Genomic DNA, 24,308 nt, shown 5'->3' with positions numbered 1-24,308 from the left:
CTTAAGAACTCTTATGATTTTCCACGACAAAGTCCATACTACATTACATATCAATACTACATTTTTGTAATCTAAAAAGTATAGGCTATTTGAGAGATCCATTCAAAGATATTGCCTGAGCAGAACAAAAATAACATACCACTGCTTCTAGTAGGCCTTATAAAAGTAATGATAATGGTAATAACAATAATATATAATTAGACAGATGATGAGCCAAGTACATCAACTGCAGACAAAGAAAAAGAGCCAGACCCAGATGAGAACAGAACAGACTTGGAGAAAAGGGAAAGGAGAGACGACACAGAAAGTCAGGACAGGATGCCAACAAGGGAGGATGTTGAAATGGAGAATGAGGCATAATCCATGAATACAGATTTGAGTACAGTCAGGCCTTTATCAAATTTTCACATTCAGTTGAGCCTTGCTGTCCTATTGTGAAGTTCCCAAAAAAATGACCTTCTTTGAGGTCAGCGCAATGGCCCTTCAAAATTCCAGTGCACGTCCCAGCCACTAAGTGGATGGTTGGATGCTAACTCAACCGCAATTGTTTGAATTAATATCCGAAAATGTCAATTCTATTGTATACCATCAACTTGACGGCCTCGTCTGATTTATAGCAGAGGGCCAGGATTTAATCGGGTCTGCTGCTCGTTCAGCCAAAATGTATTTATTTACAAAATGTATGTATTTGAACTAAATTTAAACCTCCTTATTTTACCATCACTGTATGATGCAGGTAAAAAGGCGAATTTACAATTTGTGTAATACCTTTTGCTGTGTAATTATTCCACCTGAGAATAATTGAAAACATGTAGGCCTATTTACAATCTTGCAATCTTTGTGTATTTGTATGAGACCCTGCAGTTAAAATCTGTGGTAAAATTGTGTACTGCATTGTGTGATTGTGTGGCCAGATCAGCCCTTCAACAGCTCACTGACCTTTTCCTTCCTCTGCTTCTCTCAACCAGTCAGAACTATTCCCCCTCATTAGCTATCCCTGCTACTTGTGTGTGTGTGTGTGTGTGTGTGTGTGTGTGTGTGTGTGTGTGTGTGTGTGTGTGTGTGTGTGTGTGTGAGAGAGAGAGAGGGGAATGGAGAGGCAGGTATCATAGCCCAGTGCTGAATAGGTTTTCTACTAATTACTGAATAGTTTTTTTCTCCCTGTGTGCTTGTTTGTGTACCTGTGTGTGTGTGTGTGTGTGTGTGTGTGTGTGTGTGTGTGTGTGTGTGTGTGTGTGTGTGTGTGTGTGTCTGTGTGTGTGTGTCTGTGTATTTGTGTGCATCCTCAGGCTGGGTAGCCATGCACTCGTGTGAATGTGTTGGAGGTAAGTGAAGTCTATTGATTATTTTAATCCGCCTATTTGTGAGTCTGTGATCCTCGTGGCTCTGCATTCGACAGGGGAATCACTAATGGGCCTCAACGCAGCCTGCCTCAGACCTCTCCCCATCCAATTAACTTTCAACTGGAATCTGCCAGGAGAGAGAGAGAAGGCGAGCGGCCGGACGACAGACACACTGAGATCTCCCACTAACCCCCACCGGCAACAGATTCGCTAAAGCCTTTAAGTCCAGAATGCCATTAACTCTCGCTTTTAATTAAAGATTTTTTCCTCTCCTTCTTAGTACTGACACAGGTACTATCCAAGTGCCATTTCAGCTAGCCCTACAAGAGGAAATTCTCACCCGCTCCCCTCCCTCTGCTCTCTGTATTTAAATGGCAACTCTACATAGGAACGGTGCCAAGCTGTGTTAAAGCACCTGAGAGGAATTTGCGAGTTCATTTGTACTCGCTGGTACTTCACCACTCATTGCCCCTGAAAGGAGAGGTGGAAGGGCTGAACACTCTGTAACGGCATAAAGACCCACACGGCATTAAGACTCCTTCAACTTCCCTGCTGTTTTTTCTTATTTTTGGAGAGACAAACGTTGGCAGGCATTCTTGAACTCCACTCATGCCTGCTGCTGTGGCAGTAGCGGTGAGTTAAACTCAGCAGTCGTGCTCTCTGCTCCTATTGTGTGTGTCGATAATGCAGAATTCCAGGTCACTGTGCCCATTCACCAGTCAACAAGAGGCGGGAGTCTGAGACATTTGAACGGTATTTATTACTGAGTAATTATGAAGGCAAAGGGGATGTGAAGGAATGTGTAAATAGGTCATGTCATTAGGGTATGCTTTGCATTGGTTTGTATTTGCAAATGGCTCGGCTGAAATGGTGATAAACATTCTTGACCGATAATACATCACAGGTGTCCAAGATCAAGCTCAGATTAGTTTAATACCGGACCAACTCTCCACTTCGCCTCAAAGTACACGATTAAAGTTTTGTCAGGCACACACACACTCAACTCACATACACACAGATCTGGATGACGACATCACACAGTTAATATTTTCTGATTTAAAAACAAATAAAAGAAGAAAAAAACTGTCGCTGTCTGTCACACACAGACAGTTATAAAGACTCATTCAGGTATTAGTGCAGTGAACATCCTAGAGAAGTCATGCTTGATTTCCCAGAAAGAGGATTATCAAAATGGAATGTCATTACAGAGAGCACTGCATTTTTCTTTTGCACCATCTTCAGGAAATCTATAAAATAATTGTCGGAGCACACATTTTGCTGTCCTTAAAATATACTGATGCATCATACTCTGAAAAGCTATCATATGAGGCTGGAGAACGTGTAATCGGATCATTACTGGTCATGGCAATTATTCATTGCACAAGTACATTGAATATCTAGTGTTACATTTAGATCGGGGTCCAATTATTAAGCCTGTCATCTTAATTAAAATGACATTTAAAAAACGTAATGATATTTTTTTTCTGACACACTAACTGCATAATGTCTCAGTGTTATCTGAAACTACTAAGGACAATGATCCCACAGAAAACCCAATACAAGTCAATGCACTTAAATCGCCCTTTTAATTATGTCATACCAGGATCCTGATACTTGTTATATTTTATGAACTTTCAGAGGAAATATTTATGTAATAATTAGTGCTTGTAACTGACATGGCAATGACAGGACTTGTATGACAATGTTTGATAGTATAAATCCATACAGAGCCCTGATACCTTTGAATGAGATAACATCAATATAGCATTATCAGGGTTATACTTCACTGATGGCCAAGGAACAGTGAACCATAGACAAATATATACAAAACAAGACTTCAGTTTCACCAGGTAATGCTAAGCTATCTACAGCTAAACAATACAATTCTCCTGGGCAGGACATCAGCAAAATACCAATTTCTCTTAAATTTCCAAATCATAAACAAAAACAGAATCAACTAATTCAGTTTCACTACACATGTTAAAAGAAAAAGAAATTGGCTGGGATTGTAGGCAGGGTGTAAGATCGGCACTGATCAATATATTAATGTTTTCTTCTCAGCCAGTGTCTTTAGACGTATTGGAAATCCATTCTGAAGCTCTCGGAGGGTGTGGCTCGCCATTGTGCGCTCGATCACATCCCTGTAAAGTCCACGAGCGGCGGCCACCTCCAGTCACACCCAGACAGTCCGCACGGTCACTTTAAGTCACATAAATTGAACTAGCGGACTTCCATTAATCACTAACCCCTCAGTGGCGTGTGCATGGTCACGCATATTTATATATTTATATTATTTATCTCTCTTATTTATTTCACTTTTTACATTTCTGCTTCTATTTTTCTTATATGTGGTTGCACTCCGCATTGCAACCCATGCCTCTTGTTAGCGGGCAGCCAGACACCACAGTCGACACAATCATTTCCTCCTCCGACAACCCCCCAGCCAGAAGCCAGTCATGTGTAAATGTAGCGCGGGGAAGTAAACCACTAGCTGCAACAGATATTTTTTTCTAATAACTATTTTGTCTCCAGCTGCCCCGGAGGATTTTGAGCGCTCCGAATGCTCTGCCCTCACCGCGGAGCGTGGCTCTGCAGTGGACAGACTGAGTAGGCAGCAGATCGGGGAACAGACCAGGCTTTAGATGGTACACACAAGAAAAAGAATAGGGGGGCGTGCAGATAACATCAGAACAGGTACACCTAATGAGGTAATTAGACTACAAGATATGTATGTCACTGTCCTTTATAGATATTTTTGTACATTTATTTCTTATTTCTTGTTTTCAAAGTATAAATTTTGACATGTTTTAGGTTTTGTTGCACACCGTCATATTTACACACACTCACACACACACACACACACATACGGCGGTGGACAATGCAATTGAAGGTGGGGTTTTTGTGCATAAACACACTGCTGACAGGGTGTCCATGGAGCCTTTCAGCCTCTCAGTCACACACACTCGGTGTCCTCCGTGTTGACCGTCTCTAATGTAAATGTGCTTGCGTGTTTTTGTGTCAGAATGTGTCTGTCAGTTTCCACACGTGTGTGTGTGTGTGTGTGTGTAGTGTGTATTTGAGTACACATGAACGAGAAAGTAGGTCTGTGTGTGTGTGTGTGTGTGTTTGTATGGTTGTATTTCTGTGTCTTCGCGCAGTGTGCCCACGGCAGCTTCTTAGGGAGCATTGGTGTAATGAGGGTGGTAGGTCTGGTGTTGAGCGTTTGATTGGGTGGCGGTTGTGGTGGCGTTGAGTGGAGGAGGTGTTGGCGGTTAGATTAGTCGGCGTAGATGAGGAAGCCGGAGAAGGTGCTGTACTTGTTGGTGTTGCCCCCGTGCACCTTGCCCCCGTCCAACTGCACGTACACCTCGTCCCCCACGTCCAGGTGCAGTATCACACTGTTAGCGGCATAGTCGTAGTTCTGGTCGGCATCCTGGGCTATGGCACTGGCCCTCACCTGCAGTAGGGCACAGGAGCAGGAAGACAGCAGCCAGACCGTAAGAAGAAGATCAATCAGACCACACCAGTTCTCCATCAGACATCTGATGCTGTATATCATAATAAAGTATATACTAAACCATAAGGTACTGTGTCCTTGCAGTATATTTGTGGGTGCAGTATGACATTTTTTCATGCAAAACCTTTGTAAAGTAATTGAAAGACTATAAGATTATAAACTTCAGTTAATTTCAAAATCATTAAGTACATGTTGGAATGATGCAGGGCAAAAGCATGAGACAACAGGTGAAGACAGACAAGGACTTTAAGATGGGCAACAATAAAAGTCCTCGATTCCCTAACTTCCCTAAATGTCATTTCTGTATCTGCATGTATTGTCATGTTCTCAATGTGGAGACTCTTTCCACGACTCACTATGTATGTGGCTACCACACGCCCACTACGTACTACAATCCATACCACAGGAAACGCATCTCATTTGTTTGGCCCTGGGATTGGTTAATTGTTTCTCCCCTGCTGCACCCAGCCGTGTGGCTTATTGAAGGGTGCCTCTCTGACAGGGCTGGTGTCGACTGAACGGATGGGTTCTTGGCCGACCTTGTGACCTCTGCCTCAATTGAGAACACAACCATATTCTCTCCCATCGATCGCCAGTGAAGCGCACTGCTTCTCCAACCTGTGGAATAAGGTGAGGGAATGTTGCCGTTGCATCAGCCTGGGCATGTGGGGGCTCTGGACATGTGTGTGTGCATGTGTGTGTGAGTGTGAGTGTGAGTGTGTGTGTGTACGTGTCTAGGGAGAGTGAGATGCTGTCAACACACACTGTAACGCAGCCCTGGCTATTGACCTGTTGCGTTTAATCTGGGTTGCACACACATCATGCATAATATTGACTGGGTTCTACATGCAAGACAGACGGAAGCGGGGTAATTTGCATTCAGCTGGGGAGCTCAGCCGTATTGACCTGCTGCAGTGGATCCGCTACTTGTTTGTTAACAAACTATATTGGGTTTACCCATGTGGACACACACAGACACACATCAGCCGATTACTGAGAAAATACCACGCGTGGGCAGAAGAGATTTTAGTGAACATGCCTGGCAAACAGTTAAATGATGATTGACAAAACCTTAAACGATCCTCCTCAACTGCCATTCTTAACCGCGATGGTGTAAATGTGTGCCCGAGAACGTGGGTATGCTGGAGTATGACATACGCCGGTGCGCTGGGGCTTATGACAGTAAATGAATATGGGAGAGGAGAAATTCAGGTGAGATGGTAGATCCAGTGACACACGTCAGGTGCCGATGGCCTTGCCTGCCGCTCGGTGACCACCTGGTGCGCGGGCACTCAATCTCTGTCACTTATCCAGACATGCAGTGGGCACCGCCGTGATAGGGTGCGCTCCAACGCAACATGTGCTGCAAGTCAATGAGCACGATATTCCCTCCTGCCCCACGTCCACTTTTTTCTATGCTTTATTAATGGCCACAGTCGCCACAATAGCAAAATGGTACAGTATCATGCATAAAGGCTATAGGATTTAGATCCCTATGATACAGTAGCGCTTCTTGGCCAATTGCATTATGTATTTGATGCAGCATATTTTTATGAATTATGTACTTTATATGCACTTTTCCACATCTGAATGCTGAAATGTATTTTCGAATATACACCATGTGCTTCCATAAATATTTAAAGTCCTACTCCTCTAAAAACACTGGGAGCCATTCGAAGGAATAACTCAAATGCTGCTCCGCTGTGAAAAGTCTCCCTACAAGAATGTGTGGCAATTATGTCCACAAGCTACTGGTGTAGAACCAACACTTCATTGTAACCACATCCATTCCACCTTACGCTTGTAAGCGTGGATGGGGTTCCATGTTTCCTTTTTTTTAGATTATTTTTGTTTCTTTTTTCTTCTTCTTCTTCTTCTCCTCCTTGGGAAATGAAATGCAGGTCACGCAGTTTCTATCTGTTCGGATGTGTGTCAGTGAGCAGCGCTTGGCCGTGTCCCTGTCCAGTCTAAAGCGGATTGATTAACATGGCGTGGGGCAGCTGCTCTCTAGAGACGCCTCAGACCGGCTGCAGCCCTGCGAGGAAAAACTCCCCCCCTCCACCCCCCATTACACCCCCTTCCAGCTCACCTCCCAGTCACCAGCCATAATCTAATAGCCGCACTCTATTACGGGCATGATACCGTCTGCGCCTTTGCAATTTGCTGGTCAATATTCTCTAGTGCGGGGTGGTAAATGTTACCCTCATAATCCTGTTACACTTGTTACTAAGGTTAAGGTGGACCACAGCAGCCCAAGCTCTTTGAAGGTCTTAATTACTTTTAATTCGTTTATTTTTACAGGGCTATTAACGATTTACACGTGTCCAGGTTCCCTCTGATAGCATAAGTAGAAATGGAGCGGTGACTTTGATTGATTGTGTGCGGCACATCGACAGAGGCGTCAATATGACGTATGCATCATCGCAGTGCTTGACAGTGATGGTCCAGCCTGCCTTCCCCATTGACTTCAGGCGTGTGTCACAGTGCTCATTATTCCTGCTAACCGGGCAAAGGGGCACCCGCTCCCCCAGGCATTCTCCCAGGCTCAATAGAACACCGCTTGTGGTCAGTCTAATTAGCAGAGAACATTTAAGTCCCATTTCCAGGCAGACATTGATTTAGGTTCTGATTTTTTTTTCTTTTTTGGGGGGGGAGAGTTTGTGGCTACCAAGTGTGTACCGGATGGCCTTCCTCATGGTTTAGCCCTCTTACTCTCTCTCTCCCACATTCTCTCGCTCTCTCTTTCGTTCCTACACTCTCTCTCTCTCAAATGGCAATGGGAAGGGATTCATTTTTTTATTTTATTTTTTGCCGGATGATTCTTCTTCAGCATTTATCAAATCTAAGTGAAATGAAAGCCGGGCCCTGACGGGGGAGAGCGGTGGGGGGACATGGCGGGATTACTGTCGAGCACGATGGAGATTGATATTGACACGGGAAGGCATTGCTTGTGAAACAGCCCGCTGACTTGATCTCCACGCTGGCTGTGAGCAAGGACCCTCGGGCCTGCCGCAGGCTTCCTCTGCCAGGGCTTTTCATTACAGGGGCACTATTAAACGAGGGGGAGAGAGAAAGAAGGAAAAAGGGGGAGAGAGAAAGAGAGAGGGGAGAAGAAGAAAGAGAGAGGAAGGGGAGGAGGAGGAAAGGGTGGGATGGTGGGATGATAGTGGTAGCGGTGGAGTGTGTGTGTGTGTGTGGGGGGGGGGGGGGGGGGATTTGCAGCAGCTGGCGTTTTATACACAGGCAGAGATGTGTGGCGAAAGACAGACAAGGGTAGGGGAAATGTGGATGGGGGGGTCAGAGAAGAAGGGAGACACTGAAGGGGGAGGTTAGGATAACAGACTGATCAAGCGAGCCTGTTTTGTGAGAGCGGAGAGATGTGAGGGTATATGAAGTCTTGTTTTTTATCAGAGGGGCCGTGCTCGGCCGGCAATAAAAGTGACAGGATTCATTCTGGGTGATATACAGACCTCTTAGAGCGGAGACAATGGAAAAGCAGCTCTTAAACTTACCTAAGGGAGCCACTACATGATAGGGGAGGGACCGAGGGGAGAAGTCCAAAGTGCTGGAAACTGAACATTTATTAAATCCAAGACACCCCTCAAACTGGAAGCAAATATAACAGCGACGCAAGCTAATCATGCTTAATTGTTTACTGACTTATTGTTAATAATGGGCTTGATTGCATTTTTTTCGCACATCACACATTTGGTGCTTTGCTGCATAACAGATGCTATACTGATGCTGTACAGTTGTGACAGTGACCGCTGCCGTGCTTGTTTCCTTTTCTCCTACTGATATGCCAACATGGCTTACCACTTTAAAGAAGAGACACAGTCCTGAGCCAGTATATTAAGGTAGACTTCAGAAGCAAATTACCCAGTCATTTTTTCATTCTACAGTAGTTCCTCCTCTTTCTGTTATATCTATACAATTAACCCTCAGAGAGTCACCGCAGGACCTTTTTATTTTTTCAGCTGAGCCCCGTTAAAGGCATCTTTCCTGGAGACATTCATTATTACAGGTGCTGGTCATTAACGGACAGGCAATGGCATTTTCAACACCGCCGTGTGAAAGAACTTGACCTTTCTGTGATCTATTAAAAGAGCTTATGACAGCTGGAAAAAAAAGACAGAAAAAAAAACCCGGAAAGCGATTAAATGAAGGTGACGACGAAATGTATATTATTCAACTTTGCACAATGTATTCAGAAGGGAGCGCACAAAAAAATACACCATCGAGCTTTGGGACCATAAATTCCTAGATTAACAGCATCAAACACATTAATGGCGAGCTGAGGGAAATACCGCCATTTAAAAGAGAGAAACACCCTGGCAGGGGAGTGGCATGCTGCTCTTCACATCACCCTATAAATCACCACACCGCCATTAGCATTAAAGGATAGATTCTGACAACTTCTCATCATTACAACTTGCCCTGCGATGATAAAACCATAATCCCAGATGCTCCTGCTAACCACCCACCCCACCCCATCCCTTCCACCTCCTCTTAACAAAGCTCCACACATGTTTATAGATCACTCATAAGGACTCCCGCTCCCAGACAGTGTATGTAACCTCCATTTGATTCTAACTACGGATGATAGAAACGCAGATACAAGACACTGGCTGGCACATAAATCATCAGCGAGTCTGTGCAGACAGTATTGACTTCTCCTTATTCAATCCACATTGGCCGAGACCCAAGAAAGTGAATGGAGAGCAGTTATGAAGTAATATGTGTATTGCACTGGCAACCTCCCCATAATGTCAGGTAATTAATTCATTTTAGCCACGGCAGCCAGCGTGATGCAGCGCAGCGATGAACGCGGCCCATTTTTCAGCATGTGTCACTGGTTCTGTCTCGCTGAAATTGAGTGGGCAATACATTGAATTAATTAATGGTAATATGGAGAGTCGAGCTCCATTAAATATTGAGGGAGGAGAATAAGGCGCAATTATAAATACATCACTAATATTTTCCCTGTCTGTGTGGTTTTCTTAACGAGTTGTAACATGAGCACTGCATATTATATCGTGGTGCACAATTTATATCCACATTCATGGACAGAGTCACGTCCGTAAAGCAAAGGGCCAAATTCTAACCAGAAATTGTTTTACATCCCCACCACACAGACACACACACCTCCACGCACACACACACACATCACCACCCTCACCAATTATCAGGTAAGCTCCTACACCAGTCTGTAAGCTACTCGTGCTATATGTAAATATGCACCAGACCCGTTTGCAGAACACTGCTGATATCTCATCACCTAATGGAGGCTTGGACATCAACACCAGTCCCTGATGAAACCATCTCATGACAGAAACAACAGCTTTCTTCACTGTCACATTGCTCATGCCGAAAAGGGCACCCGTGAGCGGCTCTTTTCGAAGGCATTAAAGAACAGCGGGATTTTACTCAAAGGCAAAGGATTAAGAGCCTGTGGCAGGAACACGGATCCTTGACAACTCTCCAGGCACGCCCGGGAGACAGTGTGATTTTTTTTCTCCCTCTACAGTAACTGCTGCCTTAAAACCAGGCCTTAAGGAGATCTCTCCTCCAACATCTCCGGAGACCAGCCTTCACTAAACGTCACCGGCCCACCGCAGACGAGGAAACCTGCCTCTTCCAGATGGAGACGCAGCGCTTCCCCTAGCCAGGTGGGGTTGCATGCATAATAAACCCACGAGGCGTACCGAGCACAGTCCCTCAATTAATTAGCGCTCAAATGTTCTTAGACGCTCAGAAAACTGGTAAACAAATGTGGTGCTTTGTTCGAGAGCCTCTCTCCTCCATTGTTGGTGCTGTTACGCTATGGCCGTCGTCTTGTTAACCTGTCTGGCCGTGACACGCTCCGAGCCTCTCCATCTGTCTTGCGGGCGCCACGCTCATTCCGGCCCTCGCGCCAGCCTCCCTGTAGCCTCGTCTCTCACCCTCTGTCTGCGCGGCTGTATTAAGCCATCTATCTTCCTCTCCTTCCCTGATCTTTCTGTCAAGCGGCCTGTCTGCCTCCCTGCCATCCCCTCACTGTCATCCCTCCCTCAGTAAGGCCCTGTACCCCCCCACCCCCCCCACCCCCACACACACACCCCCACACTGGGCAGCAGCACCTCTCTCTCGGTACACTCACTTAGCCTTATTGCACGGAGCCATTCCCGTTAGCCTTACAATGTGGCTAATTGGGCAAGGTGCCAGTGTTGCGAATAGAACTGATTTACTCAGTGAGGTCATCTGGTTCAAAGCACGTGGCTATGCATATTAATGTGATTTTTCAGCTGAAAAAGAACAAAACTATTGATATTATTTCTTAATAGAAGAAGTTGAATTGATTTTTCCACAGATACAACTGAAGCTCCACAAACGCTACCACACAGCCCTGTCTATTTGCATTCAGAAGGTTCAACACCTGCAGACCTACCAACCTGACTTCATTCGGAATTCTCTGGAAGTGACACAACCAACAAAGGGTGCGTTTTTAAACACCATCAACCGACTGCCCGACACTGATATGGCCCGAGGCTCTTTTAGCTGTGCTTTGGGCGTTCTAGTGAGCACCGACGTCTTTGCGTTGCAGCCATACATTTTTTTTCTTCTCTCTTTTTTGATTTTTGTCGCATTACAGCAGCGCTGGCCTCCCAGGGATCATGAGAGGATATATTTCATATCTCAAGCCTAACCAGGTTGTAAAGTGGGGGCCACCTGATGGGCTGAAGATGGACCTAGATGGGGTTAAATAATTAAGTTGAATGAAAAGATAATTAATGGGCAATCAATGAACATGCAGGGGAAGGGGCTATGGGTGGAGAGCAGGGGATCCAATCTAGGCGTTATGAATGATTTAACAGGAAGAGAGGGCTTGAATGACAATACACAAGTCTGCCATACCAGGCAACCACAGGACGTGTTAAGTGTGGTTTTACTTTGATCCCCAGTATCTGACAGCTGTGCGCACACACACACATGAGTGCACACAAACAGTTGAGTGCGCACACACACACACACACAGATACACACACACACACAAACTCCGAGACAGACATCTGTCATACAAACAAGGGAAGGTTACTGTTGTGTGAAAGGAAGTGAATCATAGCGTAGCTTTTGCTATTAAAAAAGATTTGTATGAGGGAGGGAAAAAAAATGCAGGAGGCCAGAAGGGAGTATGCAAAAGTCTTCCATCTTGTGTTTTTTCCCTGATTCTTTTTCTTCCTCTTCTTCTATCAGTCTTTCAATCCTCTGCCCCATTAGAGATTTCTCTTTATTCTTCCACTTCTTCTTTATGCCTTTTCTGTCCACCCTTCAGACTTTAATTAGTGTCAGGGGAAGGAAGGACTGGATGAGTAACCTGTCAATTTCACATTTATTATTTATTTAACTGATGTGTAAACTGGCTGGGCCACACCAGGACAGACGTTTCTGCTGTGTTTGGCTGCACTTGCTTTAAGGTGATAATCATGATCCCAATATGTTACTAATTAGATCTTTTCTTCAGTAAAGCACACTGTGGTGCCATTTATGCCCTTGACTGGAAATTACTTCAGGGATCATGTGCTGATTTTTGTGTCGCAGATTTAGTGTAAATGTATCTTAAAGTCAGCAGTTGTCCTTTATTATTTCACTTTAATGTTTCAGAAATGCCAAGTTATTCAAGAGATGAGAAGAAGAAAATGAGTGCGGTTAGGTCCCGCGTATTTCCTATATGCGCTTGACAGTATGGCTTGTAGAAAATCATCACCTTGTCAAGTCCACTTTTTTAAGGAGAATATTTTTTCATCGTTTCCTTTCCTCTCCTGCACTAGCTCTCCTGGTAAGCTGATCTGCATGTTCCGCGTCCACTGTTTGACAGAGCACTCCTTGCTGTCGAGAGGAATGCTACTTCATGCCAGCCTTGCCCTCTCCTGCAGTTTTCAGAATGCCATGCCAAAACAACTTCTGCAGTTCATCCAATTAACGTCTTTCAAGCCTAAATAAAATATCTCCGATTGCTCCCAAGTAGTTACTGGAAAGCACAGTGACGACTGGTTAGGATAAACCGAACCATAACTGAACTGAATATGAACCATCTCAGCGATACTCAATTCTAAGACAGTGAATTGCCATTTCAATATTATTATATATAATTTCATATATATCATTATATAATTACCATACCAGGCAACCTCTCCCTCACATTATACCACTTCCTCTCTCTATATAATATATTGTACTATGTTGTTGAAGCTGATAAAGTGTACCTAAAGTGCCCAGGTTTCGTACCCCTTCCCTCTTCCATAATCCTAATCCAGGTTCATAATCCTGAGGGGTTCTCCCACCCCAACCACTTCCTTTAATGTTACCTGGGTCTGTATCAAGTGACTACCTTTACCCTAACCCTACCCCTAACCCCAAGGGGATCACCCCCCACCCCTTACTAAATTTGACGGTTAAATAATTGGCAGTGCATTTGTGTGTTTGTGTGTGTGTGTGTGTGTGTGTGTGTGTGTGTGTATGACTGATTTTCTGATATATTGTGTCTAACCTGTCTCTCTTCTCTCCCATATAGTAGAACATTTACCTGCAAATACTGATGGCTGTGATCACATAGTTCCTCACCACCTTTACCTTTATGTACACATACACATATAAGACAATTCAGCTCTGTCCACTCCCTTTGTCTCTTTCTTTCCCTCCTACTCTAGACTATCTCCACTGTGGGATGCTGCTGCACTCCACCTCATCCACACACACACACACACACACACACACACACACACACACACACACCCTCCTACTCTAGACTATCTCCACTGGGGGATGCTGCCGCAGTCTTTCCACCCGATCTACCTGCAGATCTGCCAATACCTGCTCACAGCTGCCCATTCCCATCAAAACTCTGCTTATAACACATACTGTATACTTTTTACCCGTAATATAAACAAATGCCATCACTGACATCATTTTCCGCTTCATTGCTCTGCTTATCCTGATAAAAGTAACCTTATGAGGACACTTTATATCCACTAATGTCTTCTTTAACCAATACTCTGAATGCTTTCTCCATTTGTATCCACTATTCATTCTGTGTATCTCACATATATACTGTACCTTATTTTAGGTGTCATGGAATCATGTATTTATCATGAACATATGCCGCCTGTGTGCTAATATGTTTTATCCTCTGATATGTGTATGAATCCATCTGCTTGCACCCGATTCTCTCTTCTCCTACCCTCCCCCATTTTCTCTATCTCTATCTCTTTCTACCCTGTCGGCCCCGAGCAGATGGGCCACTCCTTTAAGTTGAGGTTCTGCTGAAGGTTTCTTCTTGTTAAAAAGGGAGTTTTCCCTTGGCCCAGTCACCTTACTGCTTGCTATAGAGTATTCAGGCTCTAGGGACAATTTCAATTGTCATTGGTGCTGTATAGAAATACAATTGAATTGAATATCAGTTTCATCCACACTTTCTTAAAAATAAATCATGGAAAGGGAAACTATGGGAACTAGATTTTAGGAATTGTGACGTGGTTAGCCATTATTCAGCTACAGTGAGGTTCCTTCATCTGACCACACCAATGACTGTGGTGGCTGACCTAATGTAGCAACAGGTGTTTTTCATTCATGTTTTATTACTGTGAGACGTCTGAGTATGAGGTGTGTATGTCCATACGTATGGTACAAGGAAGTTGAGTCCTAATATATCATTCATGACAGACTGTGCTCACAGTGGAGGTACATGCAATGTTTTGTATGATGCTGCTTATGATGGGAGCCATTCATCTCAAAGCAACGGTTGACTTGTAGTCTTTGATGTGAAATGTGGCCTCTATTGGCCAAGTTAAACAGTTAAAACCTTTTTGTGCCCTGTTTATTTCTATGAACAGAAATTGTAAACCACTCAACAGTGTGAACTGCTATGCTATTGCTAGCCCATGTCTCTAATTCCTAGTGATTAGAATCTCACAACCTGTTGCCCCAACCACATTTTCAGGTGATGAGAACCAGCACATGCCATCTGTACCTCAGCGATATTATGACATGTCTGTGTCCTCGTGCCCAGGGATCGGTCTGCCTCACTGGACCTTCACTAAAGCACCAATCAATGGTTTTATTTAATCAAGACATACATGAATCTCCCAATTAGTTGGAGGGTAAAATAACTCAAACCCAATTAGGTAGCGGGGCAAAGGTTAAACAGCAATGCACACACACTTACGACGAGTGACTGAGTCCAGACAGAGAGTGGAGTATGACATAGACATTTACACAGACACATACGACCATGCTCTAACCTGCCCGTTCTTCTTCAGGTCTGCCCACATGCTGGTGCCGTCTCCTCCCCTCATCAGCACGTGGTAGGTGAAGTAATAGATGCCAGGCAGCGGGCACGTGAACTTGCCCGTGCTGGGCTCGTAGTAGTTGCCAACGTTGGTGACCACGTCGTCAAACTTGAGCACGTCAATGCCCTCGTGCTGCTTGCGCAGGCCTGCATAGAAAGCGATCTTAGGACTGTAGTTGGAGGGCGTGTAGCCATTGGGGCCGGGGCCCTGTGGTCCCTGAGGGCCGGGCTTGCCTGGCTCCCCTGCGGGGCCTGGAGGGCCTTGTGGGCCGGGAAACCCTGGGGGCCCCCGCAATCCAGACTTCCCCCGGCGCCCCATGAAATCGGAAGGCGGCGGGGAGACGGCTGTCAGCTCGTTTTGGGACGGGGTGTAAGGGTCACAAACCATCCTGCAGCTGCCAAGCATCTCATAATGGCTTCCTCCAGCTCCGGCCCCTCCTGCTTTGGTGCTGTGGACCAACAGGGGGATGGCAACCAGGAGCACCAAGACCATTGCCACGCCCACGCCTGCCCCTATGACACGCTTGCGGCGGCTGAGCCGGGAAGCGGCCAGCGTCAGGAAGTCCTCCTCTCCCTTGGACGGAATAGTGCCCGCCAGGGTGGCCACTTGGGTGATGCACTACAAACTGAAAAGTCTGCAAATGAGATGAGAACAGAGAGACAGAGAGAGTGTGTGGGTGTGTGTGTTTGTGTGTGTGTGTGTGTGTATGTGTGTATGTGTGAGTGTGTGTGTGTGTGTGTGTGTGTGTGTGTGTGTGTGTGTGTGTGAGTGTGTTGGGGGGAAGTAGATGGGTGGGGTGTGTTAAGGAGTCGGACACAGAGATACGTGTTCAGCACAAGACAATGGGGAGAGGGGAAAGGGATGAATTTATGGATGAGATAAGAGGACTTAAGGGAGTGTGTGGCATATAGAAAAATCAGAGAGAGACATTGTGTAGAGGGTGTAAGTGGCGTAGACATTTAAGGAAGGAGAAGAGATGGAGGTTCAGTGAAGGGAAGCAAAGAAGGTTGGGGAGGTGGAGAGAGATGATGGAGAGTGGAGACAAGGGAGTGGCAGAAAAAGGAATGACAAAGAAAGAGAAAGAGAGAGATGGCCAGGTTAAGGCAGACCTACACCTCTGTAAGCAGTACAGATGCACCAAAAAAGAAGGAATTTCTCCACCTCCAATTTGAGATTATAGAGATTAATATATATTACCCCACCACTTCCTCCTTACTTCTCATTCTTGAAGGCATTTTTTAAATAGCCCTATGTCCCTGTGGTTCAACGCGGTCCTTAATACGTGCAAAGGTTATCTACTGCCCACTAGTTAGACAAATTCTTGCTTTTTCCTGACTTTGCCCCTATGTAGTTATTTCCAGCTCCACAAAGGCAGGTTAGAAGCTCTCATTTACTGCCAGTTCACTGAGGGGACAACTCACCAAACCTGAGTTCATTAACAACTGTGAGCAATTAACAGATGGCTGGTTTTGTTTCATAAAAGATAATTGGTAAACATGGGGGAATGTAGTATACATTTCAAAGGTGCCTCAGGAGGCTCAGTATTACTCTCAAATGTATTTTCCTCCAACAAAATGAAAAAATCAGTACCTCTACAGATCTTCACTCACATATTAATTGGTCCCCAACTTTTATAGTGACCAATTTCACTAGATGATACAGCAGATACTAATAAAATCTTCAGTCCCCCGCAATCTTTTATGTCTCCTACTTGAGTAACTATGGTTTTCGATCCAATCTTGTGGTTTTACTTGTGGCACCTTGCACAGTAAATTGAAAAATACAAAATAAAAAAATGAAACCACCACCACAAAATCAATCTGCCATCACTCTTGAAATATATTATGCAATTCTATGGTATAAACGCAGTAACATTTGTTAATTATTTTTAGAAAGATACAGTCAGACATATGTGGAATATTTAAAGACTAAAAAGTATTTAGGCAACATACCGTTTAGAAGTATCATTCGGAAAGATAGGACACCTTTTCACTTTTCAAAATATTTCATGTCGATTTATTTTTTACTATCGATCTTGTTAATGCAGTTGGTTATATTTGTACAGCATAATCTTGAGATAGGCCAGACATATTTTAACCAACACACTTATTAATGCTTCTTAAAACGTTTAATTTGCTACATTTCCATGAAAACAGTGCTTACCTTCCGTCCCTAGGTCGTCGTTTAGGAGGGATGTGTTTCTGAGGTCGACGTCCTAGATCAAATTGTAATCCTCTGTGAAATAACGATTGCATTTGGTAGACATCTGAAACTTGAGTATGTCGAAGTCGCGTAAGAGATCATCTTCAAATGACTCCACTCCGCCCAGGACTGGGAGGAAGCTTGGAGAACGCGCGCACAACTTGAAACGGCAGCGGAAGCGAATAGATAACGAGCGCGGCACCTGTTCCTGCTAAACTCCCCAAACTCTCCAAATGTGATTATTTACACCACTGTCAGTATTGGTTTGAATATAAATACTATAGAAGACTCGTTTTACATATTATAATACATAAATCACGGTTATAAATGTATTACGTGTATTAAAATGCTCAAAAATTAGGCATTTAGTCAAAGTAACTATTTGTATGTGCTAACTATAATCGAATTTGAAGGAGGTGGTCGTTCTTCTAAACGAACCCGGCACAGTGTACAAAACACGAAGGTGTTCTCAACACAGCACCTGTGAGATTCTAGACCCCAGACTGTCTCCCTTCCTCTCGCTCTCCCTCCCTCTCTCTCTCTCGTCTTTATTTTTTTTCCAGGCGTTACGCTATGCCTGTTGCCCATCTTCACGGGACTAAGTGATTAGTATCCTTCATGATATACTGTATCTATTACTAGCTTGTGGTGACAATAATTAGCTGGGGAAAATCAATAGGGATGTGTTAATGATGTGAGTGTAAAGCATAGGCTAGCACATCCAGCATGCTGCTGGAGCCAGGAGTGTTCTCAGGACCATTGTCAGTGTGACTCCGTCTCCCCAGTTTCCGACCTCATTAGCGAAAGACACAGCCACAGAGTACATTGTGTTGTTGCTTTTACCTAGTTCCTCTCTCTATCCCTTTTCACAAACAAACTCACACACACATCGCTCTCACACATTCGCGCAAACACACCACTCGCACACAGACGCACAAACATACCACTCGCACACAATCGCACAAACACACTAATGGCTCTCAGGAGCAACTATTAGTAGATGTTTTCACAACACTGATGGTGCCATGACTCCCTTTTTCCCCTTTCATCATGCCATCTCATTGGCTTATCTGGCAAGATTGACAGTTGATTCTGAGATCTCTGTAAGAAAATCAAAGCCCTAAATGTATCGCAGTAACAAGCCCCTGCACACAAATGTATGGTGAAAATGACCAATGACCAAACGGCCACTATCCAGAACACAGAGTGGAGAGGCTCAGCAGCACATTACGGGCTCTGATAGGGCCAGTGCTTCTGATAGCAGTTGAGCTAATGGCATTTAAATGTGGAACCTGGGCTGTGGGCCCCATTGAGAATTCTGTGTAACTCATCCTATCTCTCTCCCTGTCAGGCTTAATCACACATCTGCATTTTTAAAGTTTAATGGGCGCGGGTGGGAGCGAGGGGAATACATATTGATGGCTCTTTTTCATCAATTCCACCCAGCCCAACCCAAGTCGCCCCACACACGCGCCACCACTCCCTCCCGCCCCCACAGATATGACCACTGCCGTCGGGGGTGGGGGTGGAATGGGAGGGGGGGGGGGGGGGTTAGGGCAAGGTTGTGATGATGGGGGGGTGGGTGGGTCGAAGTGGAAGGGAGAAGGGAGAGGGATAAAGATCGGGGGGGGGGGGGGGGCAGCCGTTACCACCCACCAGCACCATCACCAGCGTCACATCTCCACCCCCTCCACCTGCCCCTCCACACAAGCCCACAAGCCCCCCTCTCAGGGGAGAACTTGGCTGATTAGGGAAGCATGAGTCTGCGGAGGCACTGGTGGGGGAGACTGGGGGTTGGTTGTGCGCAGGGATGGAAGCACGGCTGGGGCGTGTAGAAGAAGCTGGGGAAACCTGTCCTGACACTGGGCTGTGTTAAACTGAGTGTCAGTCCCAGTTTGTTGGTCAGTCAGTCTGTTCCATTAGAGCCACACTCGTGGGTCCCCTCCTCCGTTCGGGGCCTCTGTGGGACGTATAATCATCGCCAGGAGTCAGAGGCAATATATGGAGAATTGGATTTTTAGTGGCTGTTAAAATATTACTGAGCTGATTAATATTGAAATACGCACATGTCTCTGAGCTGTCTGTCTCTCCCAGTCTCTCTCTCTCTTTAACTCTCTCTCTCTCCAGTTCACTCCCCCGTGCTAATGTCATCTCTCTCGCTCGTTGTCTCTCTCCCTCTCCGTCTCCCTATCTTCCTTGTTCTCTCTCCCTCCCTCCTTTTTCATCTCTCCTCAACTCTAGATTCATACCTGCTTTTGTCTTTGTGAGCTTATGTTTGTTTATGATGGCGAAAGGGCAGAGCGTGAGTTATTGAAGGGTGAGCTACCACCGGCGTGCCTGCCTCCGTTTTGTCTCGTGAAGGTGTTAAGGGATATTCAATTTACTAGCGTGGGGGCCGTGGGGCCTGCTTTGAATTGTTGGTTTAATCTGTCTCGTATATCGTGCCGCCGCAAACATAAATATCAGCTCACTTTTAGTGAGGGGACTGGCTTTTTTTTCTTCTTCTTCTTCTACACCCAGAGTGAAACAAAAGAAGTTCCCACAGTGCATCTTGCTATCACCCCTTGCATCATTTATGCTGGTCAAAAGCACACATGACTCACTGACAACGTCCATCCTGTCAGTAAGGGCAGTGATGTTGGACGGACGGAAGAGGCAACAGCGGGGAAGGGGGGGGTGGTGATATTGGCTGGACAGGCGGTAGGGTGGAGGATAGAGGGTGGAGGGTGGAGGGTAGAGGGTAGAGGGTAGAGGGTGGAGGGTGGAGGGTGGAGGCCGCAGCAGCAGCCCTGTGCCCAGTGGCCCGGGGCAAGTCTCTCTCCCCTGGGTCAGCTCTGCCCACTCTCTGCCCAATAACCAGACAGCAATCCATTCTGATCCTCCAGGTCAGTCACAGACAGTGATTCCAAAAGCAGCATCCACCCACACCGTAAAAAGGGCTAAATCCCAAAGTGTGCGTCAGTAAATGTAGAAACCAGTTGTGCTCATATTCCTTTTCTGTCCTATTTTTTATTTTTTGCGACAGTCTTTGCGACGCAGTGGTCAGGATATTCCCGTGAAAACTGTCCAAAGCGTTACTCGGGTGTGAAGTAGAGGTATGGATCAGTCCAAGTCAAATTGGGGTCGTGTTAGTCAATCATTGAATACTGGATGCTTCTCGGACAAGACGTGATGATGGCCGGGTGGAAATGAAATTAGGGTTAGGATTAACACTCAATTAAACAGCTTGCACAAAGAGAGATGTAGATTAAATGAGAGATTTGCAGCCTGACACTTCAGCCTCCCATAAAGGTTGAGGTAACCTCTTAAAGGGAGCCCAGCTGTGGTCAAGGCAGGCTGATTTATAAATACCAGGTTTGGACGGATTATTAACAGTAATTGTCGAGGCGCTTGAACCTTATTCTTACCAAATGTGAAAAGATGAAGGTCAGTGCGGTGTCTAAGGAGATCTCTGGCCAGAAGGAATGATCTCTTGGCTTTCCAGAGAAGCCGATGTACTGAGATATAGAGAAGAGTGTAGGGTAAAACGGGGTATCGATAACAGGAAAACCAGGTAATTGATAAATCAGCTTGACCTTTCTTTGTTCACGTATAGACTGTACATGCTGAGGTAAATTGTGTCGAGTAAGCCAGTGTGCCAGTCTGTAGTGATTTGAATCTTTTGCTTGTATCAAAGTATCACAGTATTATGTCTCATGTGGTTGACTGTTGTTGTTTTAAAACTGTATGTTACTCTTTCTTTGTCATGGGCTGGGTCACAAGAATAGTTTTCACGTTCATGGGGCATGGGGGTCTAATGATGTGCCCTTCGTTCTGCAAACATCTGTGTTCTTCTTCAAAAATCTATCAGGAGCTTTTGCCATGTAAGTGGGATTGTATCCTTTTTTCCATTTCTGTGGTAACCATGCCAACGATGGCATCTTTAAGATAACTTATGTTCCTGCAGCACTTTTTGCTTCTTCGTGCCCTTTCCTCTAACCCAGACAACCCAGTTCCCTTCTCTGAACTCTAACTATATTAAACAATACAGAACTATAGAGATTTCTTTGTATCTTAAACTTTCAAGAAATGTATTCTAATCAAATATTGGCATGGCTGACCATCCTGGTTATTCAGTCCATCAGTGTGGTATGTGTGTATAGTTAGAAATGTATGTGATAGACCCCATTTACTCAAATAAACGTGTGTGCTCACATGGGTGGGTGGTTATTTGTATACAAGTGCAGGTATGGGAATGTGTGTTTGTTTTTTAAGAAAGTAGTGTGTGTGAGAGAGTGTGTGCTGTTTCAGTTAGCTCTGATTATGAGGCCTGATACAGAGTGACAGTGTGCAGATTGAGTTGTACAGCCACTCTAATTCTCTCTATTAATAACATGCTTTCCACACTGCCGTCCCGGACCACATTTATTAATCACAATTTGTCATCTGTCTTGTGCTCCACCCTCTCCGTCTACCCCCTCCCTCTCCCTCTCTCTCTCTCTCTCTCTCTTTCTCTCCTTCCCTCTCTCATTCCTCTCTCCTCCTCCCCTGCTTTCTGTCCACTTATCCCTTGTCTCTCCCTCTCTCAGGCAGGGAGACATGGTCAGGCATACTGAATCCTCAGTCTGCACCCCCCCCCCCCCCCCCCCCACAAACACACACACACAGATACACACCCCACCTTTATCCAGCCCCCTTTCCCAGCTTTCTCTCTTTAAGTCTACATTCATTTTCTGTGAGGACCAAAAGATTAAACAAAAGCATTTTCCCTTAAGGCACCTTTGATGTATTTTGGTCGCAATAGCGGTCGCATTAACGTCTAAATTGTAATTTTTGCACAATTTAAGGAAATGGTTCAAATCTTTTGTCATTGTTTGCGTGATTTCGGCTGTGTATTTCAATGCGGTGGTTGAGGTCGGCCTGATTGGAGCCTAATCAAACAAGGTGTCTGAGCAAAATGCTTTTGTTTCTTTTCCAAATTGAATTGAGCTGCTAAAATGGTTACACTGAAGGTCAAAGCGAGCAACTTGTTTACGGCCTGTAGAGTCTAAATGTAGTATTTAAATTAGATGCAGAGAGAGAGAGGGAACAAAAAATGCAAAAGATTAAAAAGACGCCCTATACAGTTAATAAAACCATCGCTGCCACTCTGTATGTGAAGCATCATGTGAAACACATCTTCACACCAGTCTTCCTTAGAAAGCTTCAGTATTGAATTATTGGGGGGGAGGCAGAATGGTGCGCAAATGAGACATCTATCATGTATGGCGGTGGGTGGTGAATGCATTATCCCAGATCAAACCGTTTGATTGCTCTCTTATCAGGGGGCCCCGGTTACCCTTTTCAGAATCACATGATTGATGCGCGTCTGTCTGCTATGTACTATTTCCCCTCTTATGCTCGGCATCACTTTCCCACTGGAGTATTGATATTATCAGCCCAAAGGATTATCTAATTGGACATGGCCTCATTATCTTGCCAGTCTTAATACACAAAAAAGGCAGAGGGTAATCAATCCTTATATCCATAGAGCTGTGGGACTACCATGGCAGAAATAAGGACAGCAATTTTTCAGTTCTACAAATGTATATCTCACATGGAATGCATGTAACGTAGACAGGCAGGAAATGGATTGAGTCACTTAAACTGTGCAGCACAAGCCAGCATAAAGGCGCTCCACACTGGAGATACCAAATCTGCGATGGATAGCCGTGCAATGTTAAATTAATTGTAGGGATTATACTGGGGGCTCTGATGAGTGTGGAGGAGCTGAGGATTCTCTGTTTATTTATTAACAACGGCACGTCGAGTGGACGTGGGATACGGCTCAATCGGACGCCACGCCTGCCGTTGTCACGTCAGCGAGGGGTAGCCTTGTGTCCACTGACCCGCGTTGGCGCCGTTCCTCTTGGCGCGGGTGGCGCGGGGAGGTCAGCGAGGTGACGTCCTGTACTCTCCGGTTGGAACCCTGCTCTGGAGTGAGTGAGAGGAGCAGTGACAGCAGCAGGATCCCCCTGACCGCAGCAGCAGTGGTTGTGGTGGTGTTGGTGGCTGTGGAGGAAGCACCCCACCCCACACCACTCCACACCCCCACCCCCACCCCCACCCCCACCCACCCCAGAGCCTGGGGTCCCTGGCATTGTTTTTCTTAAGCAGGCGCTGGCGTTTTGGGGTGAGGGGTTGAGAGCCGAGGGCGGAGGACGGTGGAGGAAGAGGAGGAGGAGGAAGAGGAGGAAGAGGAGGGAGGGGTATTGGGAGCTGGTGTGGCACAACGCAGCCTATTTTCATGTGCAAATGTCAGTCAGTCGGCTCCCAGCAATCACAGCACCGTCTCCTCCTGAGAGGGGCCACGCGAGGAGACTCGGCCTGAATAATTTAGCAGCTCGGGGCCGCTGTGCCGCGGGGGTCACCACCTTCTAAAGTGATGACAGAGAGCGGTCCCCCCCCTCCCATTCACTCCCATTACTACTTATTTACTGTTCCCCATTCCAGGCAGACGGAGCGGGGGCCTCACTGGAGCCCTCACGGGGCCCGAGATCAGCCGCTCAGTCCAAACAGTGTCATAAAACAAAAACAGAACGCTCAGGAAGAAAACATCAACAACCATCAAGGTTTTTTCTCTCCTTCTACCCCTGCAGTCACAGAGTTGACAGTAAGCCCTGTCTGTACACACACACACACACACACACACACACACACACACACACACACACACACACACACACACACACACACACACACACACACACAACACAAACACTTACACACACACACACACACACACAAACACAAACACTTACACACACAAAACTCACATACACAGAAATGTCCAGACACACACACACACACACACACACACACACAGGAACAGAAACAACAGACAAACACATACAGTGACTGTGCACACATATCTCTGGAGGGGAGGCAAGGAAAAATGAGAGT

The 24,308-nt window shown here is 45.6% G+C and overlaps 1 protein-coding gene across 1 annotated transcript; it reads right to left on the bottom strand.

The window, feature by feature from the left end:
* Nucleotides 1–4,295: 4,295 nt before the first annotated feature.
* Nucleotides 4,296–15,680, bottom strand: c1ql4a (complement component 1, q subcomponent-like 4). Its single transcript, XM_080860428.1, has 2 exons — nt 15,138–15,680; nt 4,296–4,800 (listed from the first exon to the last, which is right to left on the bottom strand). Exons 1-2 carry the CDS (start codon nt 15,675–15,677, stop codon nt 4,621–4,623), a joined length of 720 nt encoding a protein of 239 aa, XP_080716554.1. The 5' UTR covers nt 15,678–15,680; the 3' UTR covers nt 4,296–4,620.
* Nucleotides 15,681–24,308: the final 8,628 nt, after the last annotated feature.

This window comes from Sprattus sprattus, assembly GCF_963457725.1.
Source record: "Sprattus sprattus genome assembly, chromosome: 2".
In the NCBI taxonomy this organism is placed as follows: Eukaryota; Metazoa; Chordata; class Actinopteri; order Clupeiformes; family Clupeidae; genus Sprattus; species Sprattus sprattus.
This window is presented reverse-complemented; position numbering and strand designations above follow the sequence as displayed.